General features: G+C 52.2%; 1 protein-coding gene and 1 pseudogene across 8 annotated transcripts in view; both read left to right on the top strand.

Moving 5' to 3' along the window:
- Positions 1-18,932, top strand: part of ARRB1 (arrestin beta 1) — a 99,527-nt gene extending 80,595 nt beyond the window's left edge. Inside the window, exons 9-16 of one of the 7 annotated variants that reach the window (XM_023209378.3) lie at positions 990-1,074; positions 1,524-1,596; positions 4,218-4,355; positions 5,450-5,533; positions 6,708-6,731; positions 9,519-9,589; positions 11,073-11,124; positions 12,845-18,932. In XM_023209378.3, coding sequence (XP_023065146.1) covers positions 990-1,074; positions 1,524-1,596; positions 4,218-4,355; positions 5,450-5,533; positions 6,708-6,731; positions 9,519-9,589; positions 11,073-11,124; positions 12,845-12,956 — 639 coding nt within the window. In that variant the 3' untranslated portion in view covers positions 12,957-18,932. The remainder of the gene's footprint in view (positions 1-989; positions 1,075-1,523; positions 1,597-4,217; positions 4,356-5,449; positions 5,534-6,707; positions 6,732-9,518; positions 9,590-11,072; positions 11,125-12,844) is intronic. The other 6 variants (XM_023209381.2, XM_023209379.3, XM_023209382.2 and 3 more) reach the window with 6 other exon arrangements.
- Positions 15,008-18,935, top strand: LOC111540829 (annotated as a pseudogene). Its single transcript, XR_002731098.1, has one exon. The product of XR_002731098.1 is annotated as an uncharacterized LOC111540829 (transcript).
- The last annotated feature ends 992 nt before the right edge of the window (positions 18,936-19,927 follow it).

The following is a 19,927-nucleotide window of genomic DNA, read 5'->3' as shown; positions in this document are numbered from 1 at the left end:
TTGGGCCTAAAGGAGTGGCAGAGGGAGCGTGAATCTGAGGGATGTGATGGACTTCAGAAGGGAGGAGCAGACCCTCCCGAAGGTCCTGGACATCTCCCCCACACCTCGACCAGCTGCCTGCCTCAGGCCAAGTGCTGAAGGTCAACCAGCATTGCAGAGGGGGTACGGTGGGGGGCTGTGACCTCCCTGACAAACCCTGAGCATCAGGGCGACAAGCCCCGCTGAAGGAAGGGCCTCCCCTCAAGCTCTGAATCAAACCCAGATGACTGATGCCTGCTGTGAGCTCGGGCTAGCCCCTCCTCAACGTGTGGGCACCCCCTCTCTCTCGGGGCATGGCTGAAGGGAAGTGCCTTGGGGCAAGATGTAGGTTGAGGCCTTTTTGTGGGGATTCAGAGCTGGCTCCCTCAGTGAGCTGGTCAGCCCCTCCTCACCTTTCCCTGCTTCTTCCAGATCCTTCCATGGACAGAATTTAGAGCTGGCAGGGACTTCAGACATCACCTAGTCCAACCCCTTCACTGCACAGAGGGAGACTCTGAGGCTTAACCTACCCACGGTTACGCTGCTTTCATCATCATCAGTGTTACTGTTGTTATTGTTGTCGTGATTATTGGTGGCCAAGCCAGGGCTGGAGCCCAGGACTATCACCTTCCAATTCCATTATCTTTCAAGGGCCCCACCAGGGAACTGAAGGCTAATGTGCTTGGTGGCTTTCGTGCCACCTTAGCAGCAGTGGGAAGTGGCTGATGAACTTGGGGCAAATGTCACAATGCCTTGGGGGATTCAGAGAAATCTCTTGGGCCTAAAGGAGTGGCAGAGGGAGCGTGAATCTGAGGGGTGTGATGGACGTCAGAAGGGAGGAGCAGACCCTTCTGAAGGTCTGCCCAAGGTCTGGGGAACCCCAGAAGATAGAGTGGGGGCTTTTCTCCCTCCCCTTTCCCTAGAACCTTGCTGTCTTCCCAGCCAACTCCATCCCTTCTTATGCCCCCCAGATCTATTACCATGGAGAACCCATCAGTGTCAACGTCCACGTCACCAACAACACCAACAAGACGGTGAAGAAGATCAAGATCTCAGGTACCCCAGGCAGAGGGTCAGCTTAGGGGACAGCAAGAGGCAGTCTTCCCAAGGGCTGGGAGTGGCTGAAGGATCTCCCCTTGTTAACAGCCTTGTATAAAAAATAGCCACTGAAGCCTGGGGCCTGCTCTGAGCCACAGGGCAAAGCTTTTGAGTCGGGTAAGGCAGGCTGCTTATTGGCCAGGTAATGAGCTTGCTCTTTAAGCCACCTCTTCAGTTTCTTGGGTTCTGGGCAAAGCTGTCCTTGAGGGGAAGGCTTTGGTTATGGAAGGAAAGGGATATGTTTGGGGCTACCCTTTGGATGGAAGACAGGGGTGGTCTCTTGCAGCAGTCCCCACTGGTGGCCTCTGGCCATTGCCTGGGGATATATCCCCAACCCGGGACGCCTGTGAGACTCCATGAGAACTGCATTCCTGACTCACTCCACCTCGATTCCTCTCCCTCCCTAGTGCGCCAGTATGCAGACATCTGCCTTTTCAACACAGCTCAGTACAAGTGCCCTGTTGCCATGGAAGAGGCTGAGTAAGTGGGCACAAGTCTGGCCTTGGGCGCGTGGGATTGGGTGGGAAAAAGAGAAGCTCTAGGTGTCCCGTTACAGGTCCAGGTGGCTCTTCTATACCTGGCAGAGGGCTGGGCCTCTGACTTCCTTGCCACTCAGAGTAGATGATCCTGAAGAGCCTTTTAGGAACCATCCACCTATTTAGCTGCAAGAAAGTACATGCTACAGTCAAGGAAGAGACCCACTAAAACTAGAATGACAAAACAAGAGCTAATGAATGTAAGGGGATTGGGGTTGTGGAGAGAAGATAATTACGTTGTACAAGAAACCTAGGTTGAAGGGAAATACTTTGTTCTTGAACTTTCTGGTAGCCAAGGCAAAGTGGGTAAGGCACTAGGTACACAGCTCTTGTCTGATAAAGGGGTAATCCAGCTCACTGGGTGAAAGGGGTTGTGTGGGGGAGTGTAGAGAATAATTACACACACACACAAAATCCAGGTTTGAGGAGAACTACTATGGTTGAGCATGAACTGAACTTTGTCCCAAGCTTGTTGGCAGCTGACGCAAGAGGAGAGATCTCAAGTGAAACATCTTTACTTGCCTAAAGGAAGTAAATGCTCCCATTCAAAGACACACTTTTTTTTTTTCCTGGCCCTGCAAGTAATTTCTTGGGGCAATTACACCCGATATAATTTTACATGTATATGTGTATTTGTTTATATATAATTCCAATCAGTATTTCTTGCAACTGAAAACATTTTTAAAATGTTACTACATGGCCTTTGAAATAGGTTTTAATGTCCTATAGGTGAACATGCTATGATTAGATCAAGCATTCTCTGGTTATTGGATATTTTTCATATCCACTGTTGATTTTTTTCAAAAAAATCAGAGCTATGAGGCATAGATTCCTGACGGTAAAGTGAAGTGATCTAGAACCAGAGTAACATATAATCCCTAAAGAGTAGAAAATCCCAACCACTGCAGATGGTGCCAGTGCATAACGAATACCAGCAGGGATGGCTGGGGAGGCATTTGCATTCACAGACTTGTTTACTTCTCAGGAAGCACTGTGGGGCTGGGGTTGCTGCTGCCCCAGTATGTAGAGGAGGAAGTGGCTCAGAGAGATGTGACTTGCAAGCTAGCAAGCAGCAAAGCTGGGGTTGGAACACAGGTCGTCCGACTCCAAGGCTTGTTCACTATCTGCTGCATGACAGCTCTCTCATTGGAAAGAGTGGGGGATAGAGCAAAAGCAAGTAAAAATTGGACAGTCAAAACGCCCTGTATATGATAGATGTGATCAAGCAAGTAACGTTTTAATTGTTAAGCCTATATAATGGGTATATGGGTGCCCAGATAGCTTCATTTATGGTTTGTGTGTGTAGCTATAATTTTTTCTTTTTAAAATTTGTTTAGGGACAGGGCTGGTGCTTATGCCTATAATCCCAGCACTTTGGGAGGCTGAAGAAGGCGGATCACTTGAGGTCAGGAGTTTGAGACCATCCTGGCCAACATGGCGAAACCCCATCTCTACTAAAAATACAAAAATTAGTTGGGCATGGTGGTGTGCACCTGTAATCCCAACTACTTGAGAGGCTGAAGTAGGAGAATTGCTTGAACCTGGGAGGTGGAGGTTCCAGTGAGCCAGTATCACACCACTGTACTGTAGCGTGGGCGACAGAGCGAGACTCTGTCTCAAGAAAATAAAATAAAATTAAATAAAATTAAATAAAATAAAAATTAAATGAAATTAAAAAATCAAATCAAATTAAATAAAATGTTTAGAGACAGAGTTTCACTCTGTTGCTCAGGCTGGAATGCAGTGGTATGATCATGGCTCACTACAGCTAGCCTCGAACTCCTGGGCTCAAGTGATCGTCCTGCCTCAGCCTCCCAAGTAGCTAGAACTACAGGTGTGTGCCACCATATCAGGCTAATATTTAAAATTTTTTGTAGAGATGGGGTCTTGCTATGTTGCCCAGGCTGGTCTCAAACTCCTGGCCTCAAGCAGTCCTCCTGTCAGCCTCTCAAGTTGCTGGGATTATAGGCATAAGCAACTGTGCCGGCTGTGGCTGTAATTTATTATTATTATTATTTTTTGAGATGGAGTCTTGGCTCACTGCAAGCTTCGCCTCCCGGGTTCATGCCATTCTCCTGCCTCAGTCTCCCAAGTAGCTGGGACTACAGCCGCCTGCTACCACACCCGGCTAATCCTTTGTATTTTTAGTAGAGATGGGATTTCGTCATGTTGGCCATGCTGGTCTCAAACTCCTGACCTCAGGTGATCCACCCACCTCAGCCTCCCAAAGTCCTGGGATTACAGGCGTGAGCCACCGTGCCCGGCCAGCTGTAATTTTTTAAATGTATATGCTTTTCAGCGCCGTGCTGCTTGACTCGGACAATCTTTTAGAATACCCCAGATTCAGTCCCGTTTGTGCGTAGAATATAGATGTGCCTCTTTTGAATGTGAGTGGTTCTCCTTGCCTGAGCTGGGCTGGCCCAAGTGGTCTGTGCATCTGGGGAACAGAGGTTGGGAGAGGGAGACTTGGAGCAGGCCCAGACTAGATATTCTGCTGGGCTGGAGATCAGGGCTGGGGTTGGCTCTGGGGAGGGCCATCTCCACAGCTGCTTCCCTTCTTCCCAGTGACACTGTGGCACCCAGCTCGACGTTCTGCAAGGTCTACACACTGACCCCCTTCCTAGCCAATAACCGAGAGAAGCGAGGCCTCGCCTTGGACGGGAAGCTCAAGCATGAAGACACGAACTTGGCCTCTAGCACCCTGTGAGGACCTGCCCTCCTAGTCCTGGGCTCCTAGTGCACCTTTCCTGATGGGGCCACACCCTCCTTGGTCCCCCCAGTTCAAAGACAAAGCTCAGGCTACCCTCTCCACAGCCTTGTCAGGGCCTGTCCTCAGGTGCTTGACTTGTCAGGGAAGCTGCCTCCTTACTCCCATTCCTACCCAGGGGTGACTGAGAATAAGATGGACCACTAGGCCAGCTCGCTCAGGCAGTGCTGGGCTCTGCTACCATGCCTGGGGGAGGGCAACCTGGGAAGGCTTCCTGCAAGAGGTGGCAGCTTCTGACGTAATGCCTTCAGTCAGATGGGGTGTCCCTGAGGAGAGACCAGGGTGGTGAGCTGGGTTAGACCCAACATGGGGTGCCCCCCCCCCAAGTCAGGGGTCCCAGGGCATCTGGTCACTCCTGCTGCAGAGTCATCATGGATGCCTCTAGGCTACTCTGCTCCAGCAGAGCCCTGGCTATGGGGATGCCATCTTGCCCTCTTGCGAGTGTGGTCCTTCAGTGGGGCTTTGGCCTGCGTCTAGAGCAGCCACCACTCCCAGCACAGACTCTCTCAGCTCTCTTCAGCAGCGCCTGCACAGCCTCCCACTTATCTGAAGCTTTTTGCCCTGTCTTCACACTGGCTCACACCCTATCCACCTTTAAGACTCAGCTGAGGCACCACTTCTGTGGAGAAGTCCTTCTCTGACGGCCCCCACCCCACCCAAGCTGCCTGGCCCTCTGTGAACTCCAGGTGTGGCCCTTTCTGCCCATGTGTTGCTGAGAGAAGCAGAATCCATCTGAGGGGAGGAGGAGCGCGGCCCTCACTGCGGGCATGCTGACCTGGGCAGGGAGAGGGGCTCAACAGGGCCACACAGCGAGCGAGTCTCACAGCCAGACTGGAACCGGGGCTCTGGGTCCCTGCTACCTAAGGGCACTGCTCACCTTCCTCACCTCCACTGCACTTTATTGGACATGGTAGCTGAGTGGGCAGCCAAATGGGGGATGGATGGCCACTGCCCCCCAGCACACCCACCCCTGAGGTGTCTCGCCCACCTGGCAAGGCCCCTGAACCGGCTCCCCTGTGTCACTTTGCAGGTTGAGGGAAGGCGCCAACCGTGAGATCCTGGGGATCATTGTTTCCTACAAAGTGAAAGTAAAGCTGGTAGTGTCTCGGGGCGGGTGAGTGCTCTAGCCAAGCCCAAGACCCTGGCGTGCAGAGGGGAGCGTCGCAGATGCCCACTGGCCCCTGCCCCATTCTGCCTATTTGCAGCCATTTTAGCTGCATCCACCTTGGAGGAGGAACCTCCTGTCCCTTCTGTTCCTCTTTCTCCTCCCCTGCCCGCTTTTCCTCTCTTCCTTCCTTGGCTCTCAGCCCCTCTCTTACCCCTGGCCATCTCTTTCTCTCCTCCTTCTCCTTCTCTATCCTGGGTCTGGGCTCACACTGAGGATTGGCCATGCCCAGGGGACAGCGTCCTCAGAGTCTATGCTGTGGGGTGCCCAGGGGTGCAATCTGCTCATCACACTGTGGGCATAGCACCCACCCCCATGCATGCCCAAGCTAATTTTCCGAGGAAACAGCTAAAAGGGCTCAGAACCCAGAGCTGGATTGCGGATTTACTAGCTAGTCAGCTTTGCCTTTTTACAGATGGTGAAACAGAGGCCCAAACAATGCCCTAAACATTGCCTGAAATCTCCTCCCCTAACTCAGGTCATGGGCTGGGGTCATAGCGGTGGACCAGACTTCCCTGCCCTGGAGAATAGTTTGGTGGAAGCTTGGGGAGAAGAAGAAAAAACAACTACGTTTCTTTTTTGTGACTGAATTCATAAATTTCTATGAAAAGATTGAAAAGCTAAATCCCATTAGACATTGGGTCTCCTTGATTATTAGAAGAATGCCTCTTGGCAGTGGCAGTGTGTAATCCTGACCTTATATAATAGGACATCTCAAAATTACAAATCCCAAATCCTGTGTCTGGTGACCTTTCAGGATCTGCAGTCCCTCAAACATTCTTGGCAACCCCGGAGTCCTTCCCTCTGCCTTTAGATAGCCCAGCCTCCCTTGGGGCAGGCAGCACTGGGGTTAATTTTTACACTGCCTTTACAGATGAGGATCCTGGGGCTCAGGGGGTTTGCTGAGCTGGGTCTGGATCCCAGTCCCTTGGGGCAGGGCTAATGCCATTTCAGTGTATCCCTGAAAGAGCAGTCAGGGCTGTGCAGGGGGGTGGGTGGGAGCGTGTCCCATGGGTCTTCTCTATCCGGGGGATAGCAGAAGTGGTGAATGAATGTGCTTTTTGTTTTCTTCCTCTCTGAACTCTCTCCTGACCACTTCTCCTGCCTCCTCTGACCCACCCAGCCTGTTGGGAGATCTTGCATCCAGGTAAATTCCTCCATTCCACCTGGTTCACCCACCTTCCTGGAGGGCCTGGAGCCCATTGGCTTGACTGATCAGAATCACAGGGCACTGGGTTGGAAGGAGTCTTAGTGGTCATTTCAGATTGCGAGGTTCAGGTGTGAGCTGGGAGACACAATTTCTCTTTAACAAACCTCACCTTGCTCTTCATCCCACCCGAGTGACAGGGACCTTTACAGAGAGCAAAGCCTGATTACATTGATACAGGGAATGGCCCCCAAGAGAGCAGTTTGAATTGCTGATCACCTGAATTATAGGAGCTTTTGGAGAAATGCAGACTTCATGACTTTCAAACTTCTACACTAGTGAGGATGAACTGCTGGCTGAGTGTTGCTAAGGAGAGGTTCTTAGGAGATCCTATTTTGTAAACAAGGTTTCCTTGCAGCCAGCTGGATGCACTTACATTCTAAAAATGCATGTACCCCAAACATAGCAGTTTGGCCTCCTCCTGTCACAAGATGGCAGTGTGGCTCATCCCAAGAAATCTTAGACTAATTTGACAGGTGAAATTCGTTCAATTCAATTCAGTTCCATATAATTCAGCAAAGATTTCCTCAACCCGGGCTTGTGTCCAGGCTAGTGCTGAGTGCCAGAGTCCCAGAGAGGAATCAGATGTGGCCCCTGACCTTATCGTTCCTGGTCCAGTAGAAGGTTAAGATCCAGATTCTTCCACTAAAATGTTGGCAAACCCAGTCTTCCGCTAGCTCCATTCTGAAGCAATCCCCAAAGCAAAAGGAAAAAAAAAAAAGAAGGAAAAAAGGCCAAATAGCTCTGACAGCCTTGTAAAACCCCCAGGTTCCCACTGAGGGGAAGTAATGATTCTGGCAGGCACAAGCTTCACATTTGTATTTGATTTTTTAATTCTTTTTGAGACAAGGTCTGACTCTATTGCCCAGTCTGGAGTGCAGTGGCACAAACTTGGTTCACTGTAACCTCCTCTGTCTCCCGGGCGGAAGCCATCCTCCCAACTCAGCCTCCTAAGTAACTGGGACTACAGGTGTGCTCTACTATGCCCAGCTAATTTTTGTATTTTTGTATTTTTTGTATTTTTTTTTTTTTTTTTTGAGACAGAGTCTCGCTCTGTCGGCCAGGCTGGAGTGCAGTGGCGCGATCTTGGCTCACTGTAACCTCCGCCTCCCGGGTTCAAGCAGTTCTCTCTCTCAGCCTCCCAAGTAGCTGGAATTACAGGCACCTGCCACCATGCCTGGCTAATTTTTGTATTTTTAGTAGAGACAGTATTTCACCATCTTGGCCAGGCTGGTCTTGAATTCCTTCCTGACTTCATGATCCACTCGCCTCAGCCTCCCAAAGTGCTGGGATTACAGGCGTGAGCCACCGTGCCTGGCCTAATTTTTGTATTTTTAGTAGAGATAGGTGGTGGGGGCAGTGTCTCACCATGTTGCCCAGGCTGGTCTCGAACTCCTGAGCTCAAGGGATCCGCCCGCTTTGGCCTCCCAAAGTGCTGGGATTACAGTCTTGAGCCACTGTTCCTGGTCAAGCTTCACAGTGTAACTCAGCCCTTTAGCTGCCTCATCGCCCAGAAGTTCTGGTGGTTCTAGAAGACAGGCTGTCTAGAACCTGTTGTTATCCCTGTTTCCATGTGGAGCTCAGTGAGACTCAAAGCTAGAAAGTACTGCACCAGCGAGTGGTGAGGCTGGTGGAACAGACCTTTCTAATTGCATGGCTTGTGCCCCTGACCACTCCATTCCCTGTCCCTTCCTCTTTCCCAGCTGGGCTCTGGACAAAAAGATGGGTAAAATGTGGCTTGTGCCTGTAGGCACTCACAGTTGGGGGGGCTCCTAGGGTGATGCCACCCCAAGCCGAGAGAAGCCTTCAGGGTTGCTTTTGTTCGTCTCAATTCTGCTACTGTCACACAGTGATCAAGGGTGTGGCTATGGAGCCAGAATCTGCTATTATCATTAATAGCTGTATGACCTTGGGCAAGATATTTTAATCTCCTCATGCCTCAATGTCCCAGTCTGTACATTGGGGATAATAATAGGGTTGTTGCGAGGATTAAATGAGTTACTCTATGGAAGGGGCTTACAGTAATCCTTGGCACAGGGTCAGTACCATGTGAATATTTGCTTTTATTCTGTCCATCAGGGCCAAGTACAGAGAAAGCCCCATCAGAAGCACTGGCTGGTGGCTGGGTCTTTCCCGACTGCTTTCCCCTGCATCCCCACAGCGTGGACAGCCTTGGGCCCTGGGGCCATCGTAAACCTGACTAAACTGACCTCCACAGTGCTTCATCCAGATTGCAGGGGTGCTAGGGTCACCTGAGCACTTTTACAAGAGTGCCCTGGAGGTGTTGGGAGATGGGATGGTATGAGTGTGGGAGGAGTTCCAACCTGGAAGTTGGGAAGGGCAGTGTCAGGGGAGGTGAGGGTGGCTGTGGCGATTTGAGGTGGGCAGGGTCCCAGGGCACCTCTGGAGCCCCGCAGTGACCATGATGCATGCTGCCCTGGGCAATCCTTTCCCACCCCTGGGCCTCCTCCCAGCCCATGGGAACCCAGGGAGCCTTCTCAGGAAAGGGGAGGCTTCCATTTCTTTTTGGAGCCAGAGGAAATCTCCTCGTCCAGCTCCCGGGCAGACCGAGGCTCCGAGTGGCAGAACTGGGGCTGGAGGGCATCTTTTGGATCTACCTCCTCTGATGGCAAAACCCTTCGCAGTCCTCCCTGACGGGGCATTGACATCGAGTCTCACAGCCTGCGAGTCTGCTCAAGGCTTACTGGGTCTGGGTCTCTGTTTCAGTGATGTGGCTGTGGAACTGCCTTTCACCCTAATGCACCCCAAGCCCAAAGAGGAACCCCTGCATCGGGAAGGTGAGCAGAATCTGTGGGTCTCTGGGGTAGGGATTCTCCAGCAGCTGCCATGTGACCCTGTAACCTACCCCCTCCCAGGTTTGCCCTCAGCCCAGTCACCCTTTTCTCAGGTCCCCACATCTTTTGTGGGATCCAGAACTCGATTTGCTTCTGACCCAACCAGGACACAGTGAGGCGTGGCTCCTGTTCCCCATGGGAGAGGGAGACCAGGAGTGGAGGAGGGAACTCATTGACCATGCTTTGAGCCTCTATCTTGCACCCAGGCATGGGCTGGATCCCGTTTGGAAGTAGGGGAAGGGGTTGCTTGGATAAGATGACCGCTGGACACACTATTATCAGGTTTTTCTTCTTCTTCTTCTTCTTTTTTTTTTTTTTTTTTTTTGGTTTTGAGACAGTCTCACTCTGTTGCCCAGGCTGGAGTGGATCTTAGCTCACTGCAACCTCTGCCTCCCAGGCTCAAGAGATTCTCCTGCTTCAGCCTCCCAAGTAGCTGAGATTACAGGCGGCTGCCACCACACCTGGCTGATTCTTGTATTTTTAGTAGAGACGGGTTTTACCATGTTGGCCAGGTGGGTCTCAAACTCCTGACCTCAGGTGATCTGCCTGCCTCAACCTCCCAAAGTGCTGGGAGTACAGGCATGAGCTACCGCACCTGGCCTGTCATGTTTTTCAAGTGATAGCAGATTGGTCATATTTCACTGAATCTGAGACTTTCAGTGAAGAGAGACAACATTATAGTAGGTATGATTAGGAAAAAACTTCCATGGTTAAACTGCAGTGCCATCGACGGTAAGACACACTCCAAGTTCGGAGATGTTAAAATGTGAAGGAAAATATAAAAAAGATTGTCTGGTTGGGCACGGTGGCTCACTCCTGTAATCCCAGCACTTTGGGAGGCCAAGGCGGGTGGATCACGAGGTCAGGAGATCAAGACCATCCTGGCTAACACAGTGAAACCCCGTCTCTACTAAAAATACAAAAAAATTAGCCGGGAATGGTGGTGGGCGCCTGTAGTCCCAGCTACTCGAGAGGCTGAGGCAGGAGAATGGCGTGAACCTGAGAGGCAGAGCTTGCAGTGAGCCGAGATCCTGCCACTGCACTCCAGCCTGGGCGACAGAGCAAGACTCCGTCTCAAAAAAAAAAAAAAAAGATTGTCTTAGAGTTGGTAAATGTCATACATGCTAGGAATTAACGTAAGTCATGTTGGAGACCTGCCAAAAGAAACAGAAGTTAGAGGATTTTCTGTTCTTCTGGGGCTGCAGTGGGGATCAGGGCCCTCCTGGTGCCGTCCTCCCTGCCTTTCAGATGCTTTGGGGTGTTTCAGTACCAGGAATAAGTCCTCCCCCCTCTCCATTCCCCTTTTTCTTTTGCACTCCTCATGTTAGTCTGGTTGTCCCAGGGTGGGGGCCTGTGCCTACTCGCCCTGTGCTCATCCACTCACTAACTAACCCCTGGACACTCTACCCACCCGCCCTGTGTTTAGTTCCAGAGAACCAGACGCCAGTAGATACCAATCTCATAGAACTTGACACAAAGTAAGCCGAACCCTGCCTGCAGACATCCGGGGACGGGGCGGGCCGTGGGTGGGCGGGGCGGAGAGGGTCATTTGCATATATGCTTATTAACCCCTGAGGAGCCGCTGGTCTAACCCCGTCTGCTGAGAGCTGCCTCTGCTCGCCTCTTCAGCAACCCGCTTGCCTGCATGTGACTTGAAGGACCCTCCGTGCCTGTTCCTCTTCCTCCTGCCTTGGTGGGGTCTGTCTTCCTCCCTCGTCCTTGCACGTCCGTCCGTCAGTCAGTCTGTTCGTCCATCCACAGCGCCTGCTCCGGCTCACACAGGGCTGGTCCATGGCCCTGGGCTCGGCTCTCCTGTCCTGCCCACGCCAACCAGTGGAATCAGGCTGTGGGGTGGGCAGGGGACTGGGGATCTTGTTGCTTCTGACTCCTGAGGACCAACCGATGTGGATTTCCCTGCGGTCAAAGGCCATCGAGTCACCGGACAGTGGCCAGAGGGGGAGGACCCGGGCCAACTGCGAGAACCACCTCCAGGGCCAAGCGGTTTTCTTGCTCCAGCTCCAAAGCCAATCTTCCCTTGTCCCCCAGGAGAAATCTGGGGTGTGGGAGTCTCAAGTCACCCCATGAGGATGTCCCATGCACTGGCTGAACCCTGTTGGGCAGGGGACTTGGATGGACCCCTGCATGGTCCTAAGTGGACATGTTTCATGGTAGAAGGGAACTCGCTGTTCTTAAAGGCAGTCCTTAGTCCTGAAACCCCACTTCAGCCTCCCCTTTCCTCACGAACAGGTCCTCTACTCCCCTATTTAGATTCACATCCTCCTACCCCAGCCTTCTCCTGTGTGGGATCCCCCATGGTAGAATCTGAGCTGACACTTCCTGGGAGAAAGGTTCTCCATGGTCTTCTCTTCCATTAAGCCAAACTACTCCTTCCTGTCCAGAAACGGGAATGCTTCATAAGGGTAGTTTTCTGGGTGGTGGGGTGGGGTTTACCGGTCTTATTCTTGGGGGATTCAGAACATGCTGTGAAACAACTACTGGTGGCCTGGCCTCTCACAGTGGGAATAAGTCCTTCGTTGGGCTACAGAGCCATACTGCTCCCCCGACCTCCTAAAGAACCGGGTTACTTTTCTTTTCTTTTTTTTTTTTTTTTTGAGACGGAGTCTTGCTCTGTCGCCCGAGCTGGAGTGCAGTGGCCAGATCTCAGCTCACTGCAAGCTCCGCCTCCCGGGTTTACGCCATTCTCCTGCCTCAGCCTCCGGAGTAGCTGGGACTACAGGCGCCCGCCACCTCGCCCGGCTAGTTTTTTGTATTTTTAGTAGAGACGGGGTTTCACCGTGTTAGCCAGGATGGTCTCGATCTCCTGACCTCATGATCCGCCCGTCTTGGCCTCCCAAAGTGCTGGGATTACAGGCGTGAGCCACCGCGCCCGGCCAACAGAACCGGGTTACTTTTCTAACCCTTAGGCACAAGAGTCAAATTCATGCCCCTCTCGGCCCCTTTCATGACTGGCCTGAGTCCTGATGTGACTGTCCCCACTGCCACAGGTGGCAACCACATGTGCCTGCCAGACAGGCCTTTCTGCTCATGGTCAGCCCCCGAGGCCAGAGCCCTCAGAGAGGGTGGTTCTCTCCCCGGCCCCAGAGCCACACTCTGAGTCACCTCTGGCCAGGCCTCTGGATAAGCCTACTGTCCCTCCCCCCTGCAAACACGCCACATTTTCCTTGTCTCTCCCACTAGTGATGACGACATTGTATTTGAGGACTTTGCCCGCCAGAGACTGAAAGGCATGAAGGATGACAAGGAGGAAGAGGAGGACGGTACCGGCTCTCCACAGCTCAACAACAGATAGACGGGCCGGCCCTGCCTCCACGTGGCTCCGGCTCCACTCTCATGCGCTCGGATGCTTATTCGTCTTCTTCCCGTTCTGGTTTCTTTTCCCCTTTGTTCTTCCAGTTTCTACCAGGGGGGCCCGTGGCCTTCCAGATCACGGTGATGAACCTCTGACCTCAGGATTGGCCCCACGTCACCATGCCAACAGGACCACAGCACACCAGCTCCACCCCATCTCTGCCATTGCCTCTCCACTCCCCTCCTTTTCATGCTGTCTCCCAGAAAAGCTACCAGGGTTCTGGCCTTGGAATTGGACTTGAGATGGGGAGCAGACAGGGGAGGATGGGGCATGCAGGACACGGTGTGGTGGGCGTGAGGGCTTGGAGGGATGGGGATGAGGGCTCAAGACACGAGAGAAGATGTCCACGGTCCCAGGTGGTTAACAAAGTTCTGGCAGCTAAAAGATGACCGCATTGAAGGCCACCTCCTTCTGGCTGGGAGGGGCAGACCTGTGGACAGATTCTCAGTGCCTTTTTGAAGTTCTGATCCACCAAAGACCTTCTGCCTTCACCCTCCTCCCCACCCGATGTCCCTCTGTGTCTGATAGTGACGTTGGTGAAAGTTTGTAGACCACAGGAGTAGAGAAAAGCAACTGGAGTGACTTTCTTACCAGCAGTTACCTAGGCTGAGGCAAGCTGTGTGGACTCAACAAAGTATATTTCAGTACTGTCAGGATGTGACATCTTAGCTACCTTGCATTTCAAGTGCATGGGCCTGTCTAGAGATATGCAGAGAGAAAAGCAGAGGAAGGGAGGGAGGGGGTCTTCAGCAAGCACCAGCCCACAGCAGAGTTAGCTGAAGCTCTTGATGAGGGTTCCCGAAGTGGGCCGCTGGGAGATGGAGGCAGGGGACGGGGAGAGGAGAGTCTGCCTTATGTCCCTTCCTTGTGGACTTCACATGGTCATGCAGGAAGTGAGGATGGGGGTCTAGCGGGGGCTGAGGCCACTAGTATCTTCCTGCTTCCCCCTGGCATTCTCCAGGGCTGGACTGAACCTGCAGACTGGGAGAGTGTGCCTGAGGCCACCATGCCACAGTCAAAGGGGGTCCTATCCCAGAAGGTGGCAGCATCCATGGAGATATCATCACCCAAAGGGAAGGAGGCTGCTGGGTAGCAAATAAGCCCCTTCTTTTCTTGGGGAGTTGATGACCTCCAGTAGCTCCCAGTGTCATGGGTACCCAGTACGCATTGGCTGGTGTTGGCGTGATTGAGACCTAGGGCAATTCCTGGGGCAAGAAGCCAGATGGGAGATGAGGTAGAAAGTGTTAGGAGTTACCCTCTTTGCCTGGCCTTTGAGAATAACTTACTGTGTGACTTTCGGCAAGTTCCTTCCCCACTCTGGGCCTCAGTTTCTCACTTGGGAAAGCAAGGAGTTTGACCAGATGATCACAATGGGCCTTCCTAGCTCTGGCCACCAAGAATTTGGGAATATTAGCGATCCTGGTCTGGTGGGTGGATCCAGAGCTGCTGCCTGGTCTCTCTGCCTCCAGAGTGGTTTTATTGGACCTCAGAGGTGGCGGGGCCCTAGGGAGCACCAACTCCCCTCAACTTCACCCCCTGCCCAGGACTGGGAAGGGATTGATGTCAGGCTGTGGCCATAGCTAGCCTGAGTTGCCCAAGGAGGGACAGAGCATGTCTTTGCTGAGGCTTGGCTGAGGGGCTTGTGATAGGGCCTGCAGTACCTCACTGCCCCCTGTGGATGCAGACACCCCGAGGTTTACCCAAACAAATATATTTGATTAGCAGGACAAGGGCTCTCTCCTCAGTTTCTGCTCCCTTCCATCTCTGTCCCATACTTGTCTGAAAAGGGAGACAAAAAAATCTTATGCAAGTGGCATCTCAGTCCTTTCCAGTCCAGCACCTCTTGGGGCAGGCAGTGCGACTTATCTCCCACGGTGAAATCACCTGTTTCACAAAGCCTGGCAGTGCGACTTCTGAGGCTCATGACCACTCAACCTAAGGGACCCCTCCCCAGACCAGAACCAAGTCAGCTAGGGGCAGTCGTACTCCCCGGTCTCCCAGGCATCCAGCCCCTCCTGGAGCTTGCTGGGCAGGCTGCACCTCATCTGGGCAGGCACAGAGCTAATGAAATGCTGGAGCAGTGCATGGCAAACACACACCCCCCGCTCCCCGTGTCTTCTGAAACATTTGGGGCTGACACAAGACCCTTTAGTGTTTGGAATGACCTCTTTCCTGCAAACCTCTCCCCCTATCCCTAACGCATGCATGGAAAAGGTTTGTCAGGCTGGTTTCCCGAGCCTCCGCCTCAACATCACACTCACCCTTTTGGGTTTAGCCCAGTGGTGTTTATGTTTAGCAAATTTCTCCAGCTGCAGGGAAGGATCAGAGCACTATCTTTTTTTTGTTTTTCTCCTTGAGAAACTGTACAAGGCAATGGCCAAACGTAGTTGAATTCAGCCTACCATCCTTTGCTGATAACTCGGCTCTATGCCAAGTACGGGAGACACAGAGATGGGTCGGTCCCAGCCCCCATCCTCAGGAAGCCCACAGTCAGGGGAACGTTGTAGGGGGAGGTAATAGAGGGCAATTGCCTTCAGGGCTCTTGGTGGCTGCTGGTCCCTATCGTACCTTGATGTGAGTTAGAAGACAGTGCCCTTTCCAGGTGATTCAGACCCACACTAGAATGCATAGCTTTGTGAGTGACACACAGGTTGGATTTTAGCACCCCTTTCCCCTTGGCCATGTGCTGCAGCCTCGAGGGACACACAGACCAAAGTGTTTCCTTCAGCTTCTTCCTGGAGAGGAAGCACCAGGTCATGTTTCCAAGCTTCTGGTCAACTCCAGGCACCACCCCCCAGCCCCCAAACATGGCCAAGCGAGTGCTTCTCTGCAGGGCCCCTTTCCCTTCTGGAGTCATTCTGTCCAGGTGAGACCTTGAAGTGAAACTAGGGGTGGCGGAGTCTCACTAGGCCCCAGGCACCAGCCCACAGTACTGGTGGTTTCTGTGCCAAGCATTTGGGACCTGCACTTGCCAAGCCGTCCGTCACCGGGACTTTGTAGTGCACGCTGTGGGTGGCGTGTGGACACCAGTCTTGACAGGAAGGAAGAGCATGGCCTGGTGAAAACCCACCGAGCAGAGGGCCAGCTGGACCTCCTCAGCATTCCACCCAGGGGAAGAGTTCAGTCCCCATGAAGATAAGGACTGAGTTATTTGGCTGCACCTCAGCGTCAAAGCTCAGCCCTGCTAGAGTGGGTTCACCTGGCTGTTGGTTTTGTGGGAGAGTTCCTGACAAGCTGGTTCCTACGTGGTGCAGTAAAAGGAATTCTGTCCTGGAAGTCCCCAATGCCACCTCTCAGTCCTGGCTGTCACCAACCACCTGGGGGACTTGGGTAAGCTACTCAACCTCTGGGGCTCAGTTTCCCTAACTGTAAAATGGGGTTGTAATCCTTTCCCTTCCGGATGCAGGAATTGTTATGAGGCCCAGATGAGACGAAAGTCAGCGGTCAGGGCTCTAAGTTGAAAATGGCTGCATGGGTGTGGCCCTGCCACTGCAGGGATGGCCCAGGGCCACACAGGAAGTTTGCTGCGGGAGAAGGCCTCCCCACCAGTCTTCATCACTTGCCCTGCTTCTCACTTAGGTAGATGTCAACCAGAATGAGATACAGCTAATTTGGCTTTGATGACCTAGCGGAGCGGGAAATTTAGACACGATTCAGGAATATCATGCCCAAAAATAGTGGTCCCATCAACCAGGACACAGAGGGAAGACATGGATATTGTCAGTGAGTGGTGGAGGCGGACATCTTGGACCCTCATAGGCCTGGAGTCACTCACATCTCCCATCTGTCAGAACCCCACAGAGGCCAAGGGGCCTTAGCTCTGACCCCAGGTTAAAGAGAGCCACCAGGCCCCAGGCTCAGGGAGCTGAAATCATCCATCTGCAGAAAATCTAAGGGCAAGGAGAAATAGAAATTGCCTGTTCCTTCCCTTGAAAGTGTAAGGCCTCTTGCAGGATCAGCTGGAGCCACCACAGCTTCTCAGTGACATTGGGAGGGTTTCAGGCCCAGGGAAAACCTAAGCCTTTTGCCCTGAGAGCTGAGCCACAGCAGATGCATCCCCCAGTGGCGTCAGCAGTCCAGAGCAGCAGCTTCTCTCCTGCCAGTCACTGGGGCCTGGTTGTTCCCCACCCATCCAGGAGGAAGGGTTTAGGTCCCAGTCTTACACTCTTACAGGGTCTCATGGACGCAGGTCTATGCCTGTTCTGATACGTATGTTTTTTAAACTCAAAAGGACCAAAAGAGACTCCTGAACCCTCATCTATATGGCCTGCATTGGGCCTGGTGTGTCTTCCTGGCCCAGGCAGCTCCATCACTTCTGCCATCCCTTCTGGACTAAAGTTGCAGGATCCCCACCTCTACCACTTCCCCAGAGGGTCACTGCACAGCGGCTTCAAAGAGAGGCCCTGTTGAAGGGGAAACATCCTCCCCCCATCACACTCCCAACTCGTCACCCCAAAAGGGAAGTCAAAGCACAGGTCTGTGGGGCCCATGGTTTGTAGACACTGATACAGTGGTTTTCAAACCAGGTGCTGCGGAACCCCTGGTATTCCACAGAGTTTTGCCAGGGGATGCTAAGGTGGGAAGATGGGAGTGGAGGCAAAGGATAGGTTTCCAGCCCTCCTCCCATTTCCACCTCCACCAGAACAACTCTGCTTTTATTTGTCTTGCCTACTGAGATTTCATTTTCAAGCTTTCTTTGAAGAAAAACTTCAAACCACCATCTCCAGGTTTGATCTTAGACCAGCCAGCACAGGTTCTATTCTTGCTGCTCATGTTGGAATGGCTCCAGCATTCCAGTACAAAGTGTCTTTGTGTTGGAACCTGACACACACACACACACACACACACGCACACACACATGCATACATAGTTGATGGTTTTTCTAGCCAACCCACCCTGAAGCTCTGGCCAAGGTTTGATTTGAACAGGGGCCTGGTGCTCGGTGGGGATGGGTCTTGACCCTGATATTGGCCCATGAGGCACGGGGAGCTCTGCAGCAAGGAAACAGGCTCAATCCCACACCTAGGACTTGTGTCTGCACCCCTGTCTGGCACCCCACTTTCCTGGCCCAGGCCCAGGGGACAGCAGGAGAAGCAGTGTGATGGAGAGAGAGCCTAGGGCTAAATTCATCTTTACACAGAGCCAGATGGATGGAAATCTTGGCTCACATAAAAGGCAGACTCAGGGAGGATTTGGTGACAAAAGTCCCTCCTTTGCGGGCAGGATTCCCCCAGGAATCCTGTACACTTTAGTGAGACCTGGATCAGCCCTTGGTACAAAGTCTTGCCTGCCCTGCCCCCTACCCCCACCCCCCAAGGAATTCTAGGTGAAAATGTGAAGCTCAGGGCACAGCAAACGCATGACATGGGTGTATTGCATTAGGTCTGAGTGTGTCCTTAGTTTCCCTGTGTGTAAAATGAGGCTAGTGCCAGGCTCTTCCCACCTCACTGGGACAATTGCAAGGGTCATAGGAGAGTTGGGTATGATAGGTGGTCATATGAGGTGGTGGGTATAAGAAGTGGGTGCCTCACAAACTCGGGGTGTGGTTCTGACCTGCATGGCAGATGAGGAGAGCACTTGGGAACGAGCATAGGAAGTGCCGTCTTCCCGGGCATCTCTGCTCCGTGTTAAGGTCTAGCCACAGATGCTGTGGGACCTGCCTCTTCCTATGGAATGGGGGCCTGCATGGATTGTGTCCTGGGGCAGGAGTGAGGGATGGCTGGGAAGAATCTGCAGGTCTGTGGCCCTTGTGTTGAGTGATTATTTTGTGACACTCTCATTCCTGGACCACCTGCCAGGTTTATCTGTTATACCTGTGGCATTCTTATGTCAGACAAATTATTATAGTTTATTCAACTCTAACAAATGAACAAAATAATAATAAATAGGAAGCCATTAAAGGTCTTTTGTGGCAGAGGATGCTGGTTGTGCTTTCATTTTTGTCTCATAAGCCCACGGCAAGTCAAAGACCAAGAAATGCTGCCCTGCTGTCCTGGACTGGCAGATGGCTCTCATGACTGGGTGAGGTGCTCTCTTCCCTTGTCTGCGGCCCCAGCTCCAGCTTGGTCCTTGTACCAACTTGTGGAGACTGCCAAGAACTTTTCTGTGTCCCTCTTCTGCCACTTTTCAGCCTTATGGCCTTGGGAAGCTGGCAAACCTCTCATCCTTCTCAGATACCACAGGATTTCATGACCCATGGTTTGCTCTGGGGGTGAAGCCATTCTATCTTCTATCTTTGGCACCCCACTGACCACATCAGCGGGAGTCCTCGCCCCAGCCACAGCCCTGGTTCTTGTTCACTTATCTCCTGCTCTGCTGGGTCTTCCTGAAGTCACTTCAGTTTTCTAAGACTTACCTGCCACCTGGTCTAACAGAACATATGGGAGGAGTAAGGATATCAGTGAGGAAGGGTTGATGTTCCAATGGATAATGTACTGTATTAACACGAAAGGAAGACGCCCATGCATATAAGATGACTTTCCTAGAAAATACATGAAATATATTTATATATTTCATACACACAGACACACACACACACACACACACACATTTCCACCTCCTGGGTTTAAGAGATTCTCATGTCTCAGCCTCCCTAGTAGCTGGGATTACAAGTGTGTGCCAACACGTCCATCTAATTTTTGTATTTTTTGTAGAGATGGGGTTTTGCCATGTTGGCCAGGCTGGTCTTGAACTCCTGGGGAACAACATATTTTTTAACAGTCCTGTAAAATACTGTGCAATGTAGATCAGAGCATTGCCCTCCTAGTTGGCCAGAAGGGAGTCTGTTTCCTCTGATGTTCCCTTCCTGTCAAGAGTAGGGCAGTGGGAAGACACTGACATTTGAATCAGGAGACTTGAGCTACAGCTTTTGTTCAGCTGCCCTCCCATGTGGACTGTGTCAGTCTCAGTCC

The sequence above is a fragment of the Piliocolobus tephrosceles genome, chromosome 13, assembly GCF_002776525.5.
Source record: "Piliocolobus tephrosceles isolate RC106 chromosome 13, ASM277652v3, whole genome shotgun sequence".
Classification (NCBI taxonomy): domain Eukaryota; kingdom Metazoa; phylum Chordata; class Mammalia; order Primates; family Cercopithecidae; genus Piliocolobus; species Piliocolobus tephrosceles.
Note: the sequence above shows the minus strand (reverse complement) of the source record. Positions and strands in the feature narration are given on the sequence as shown.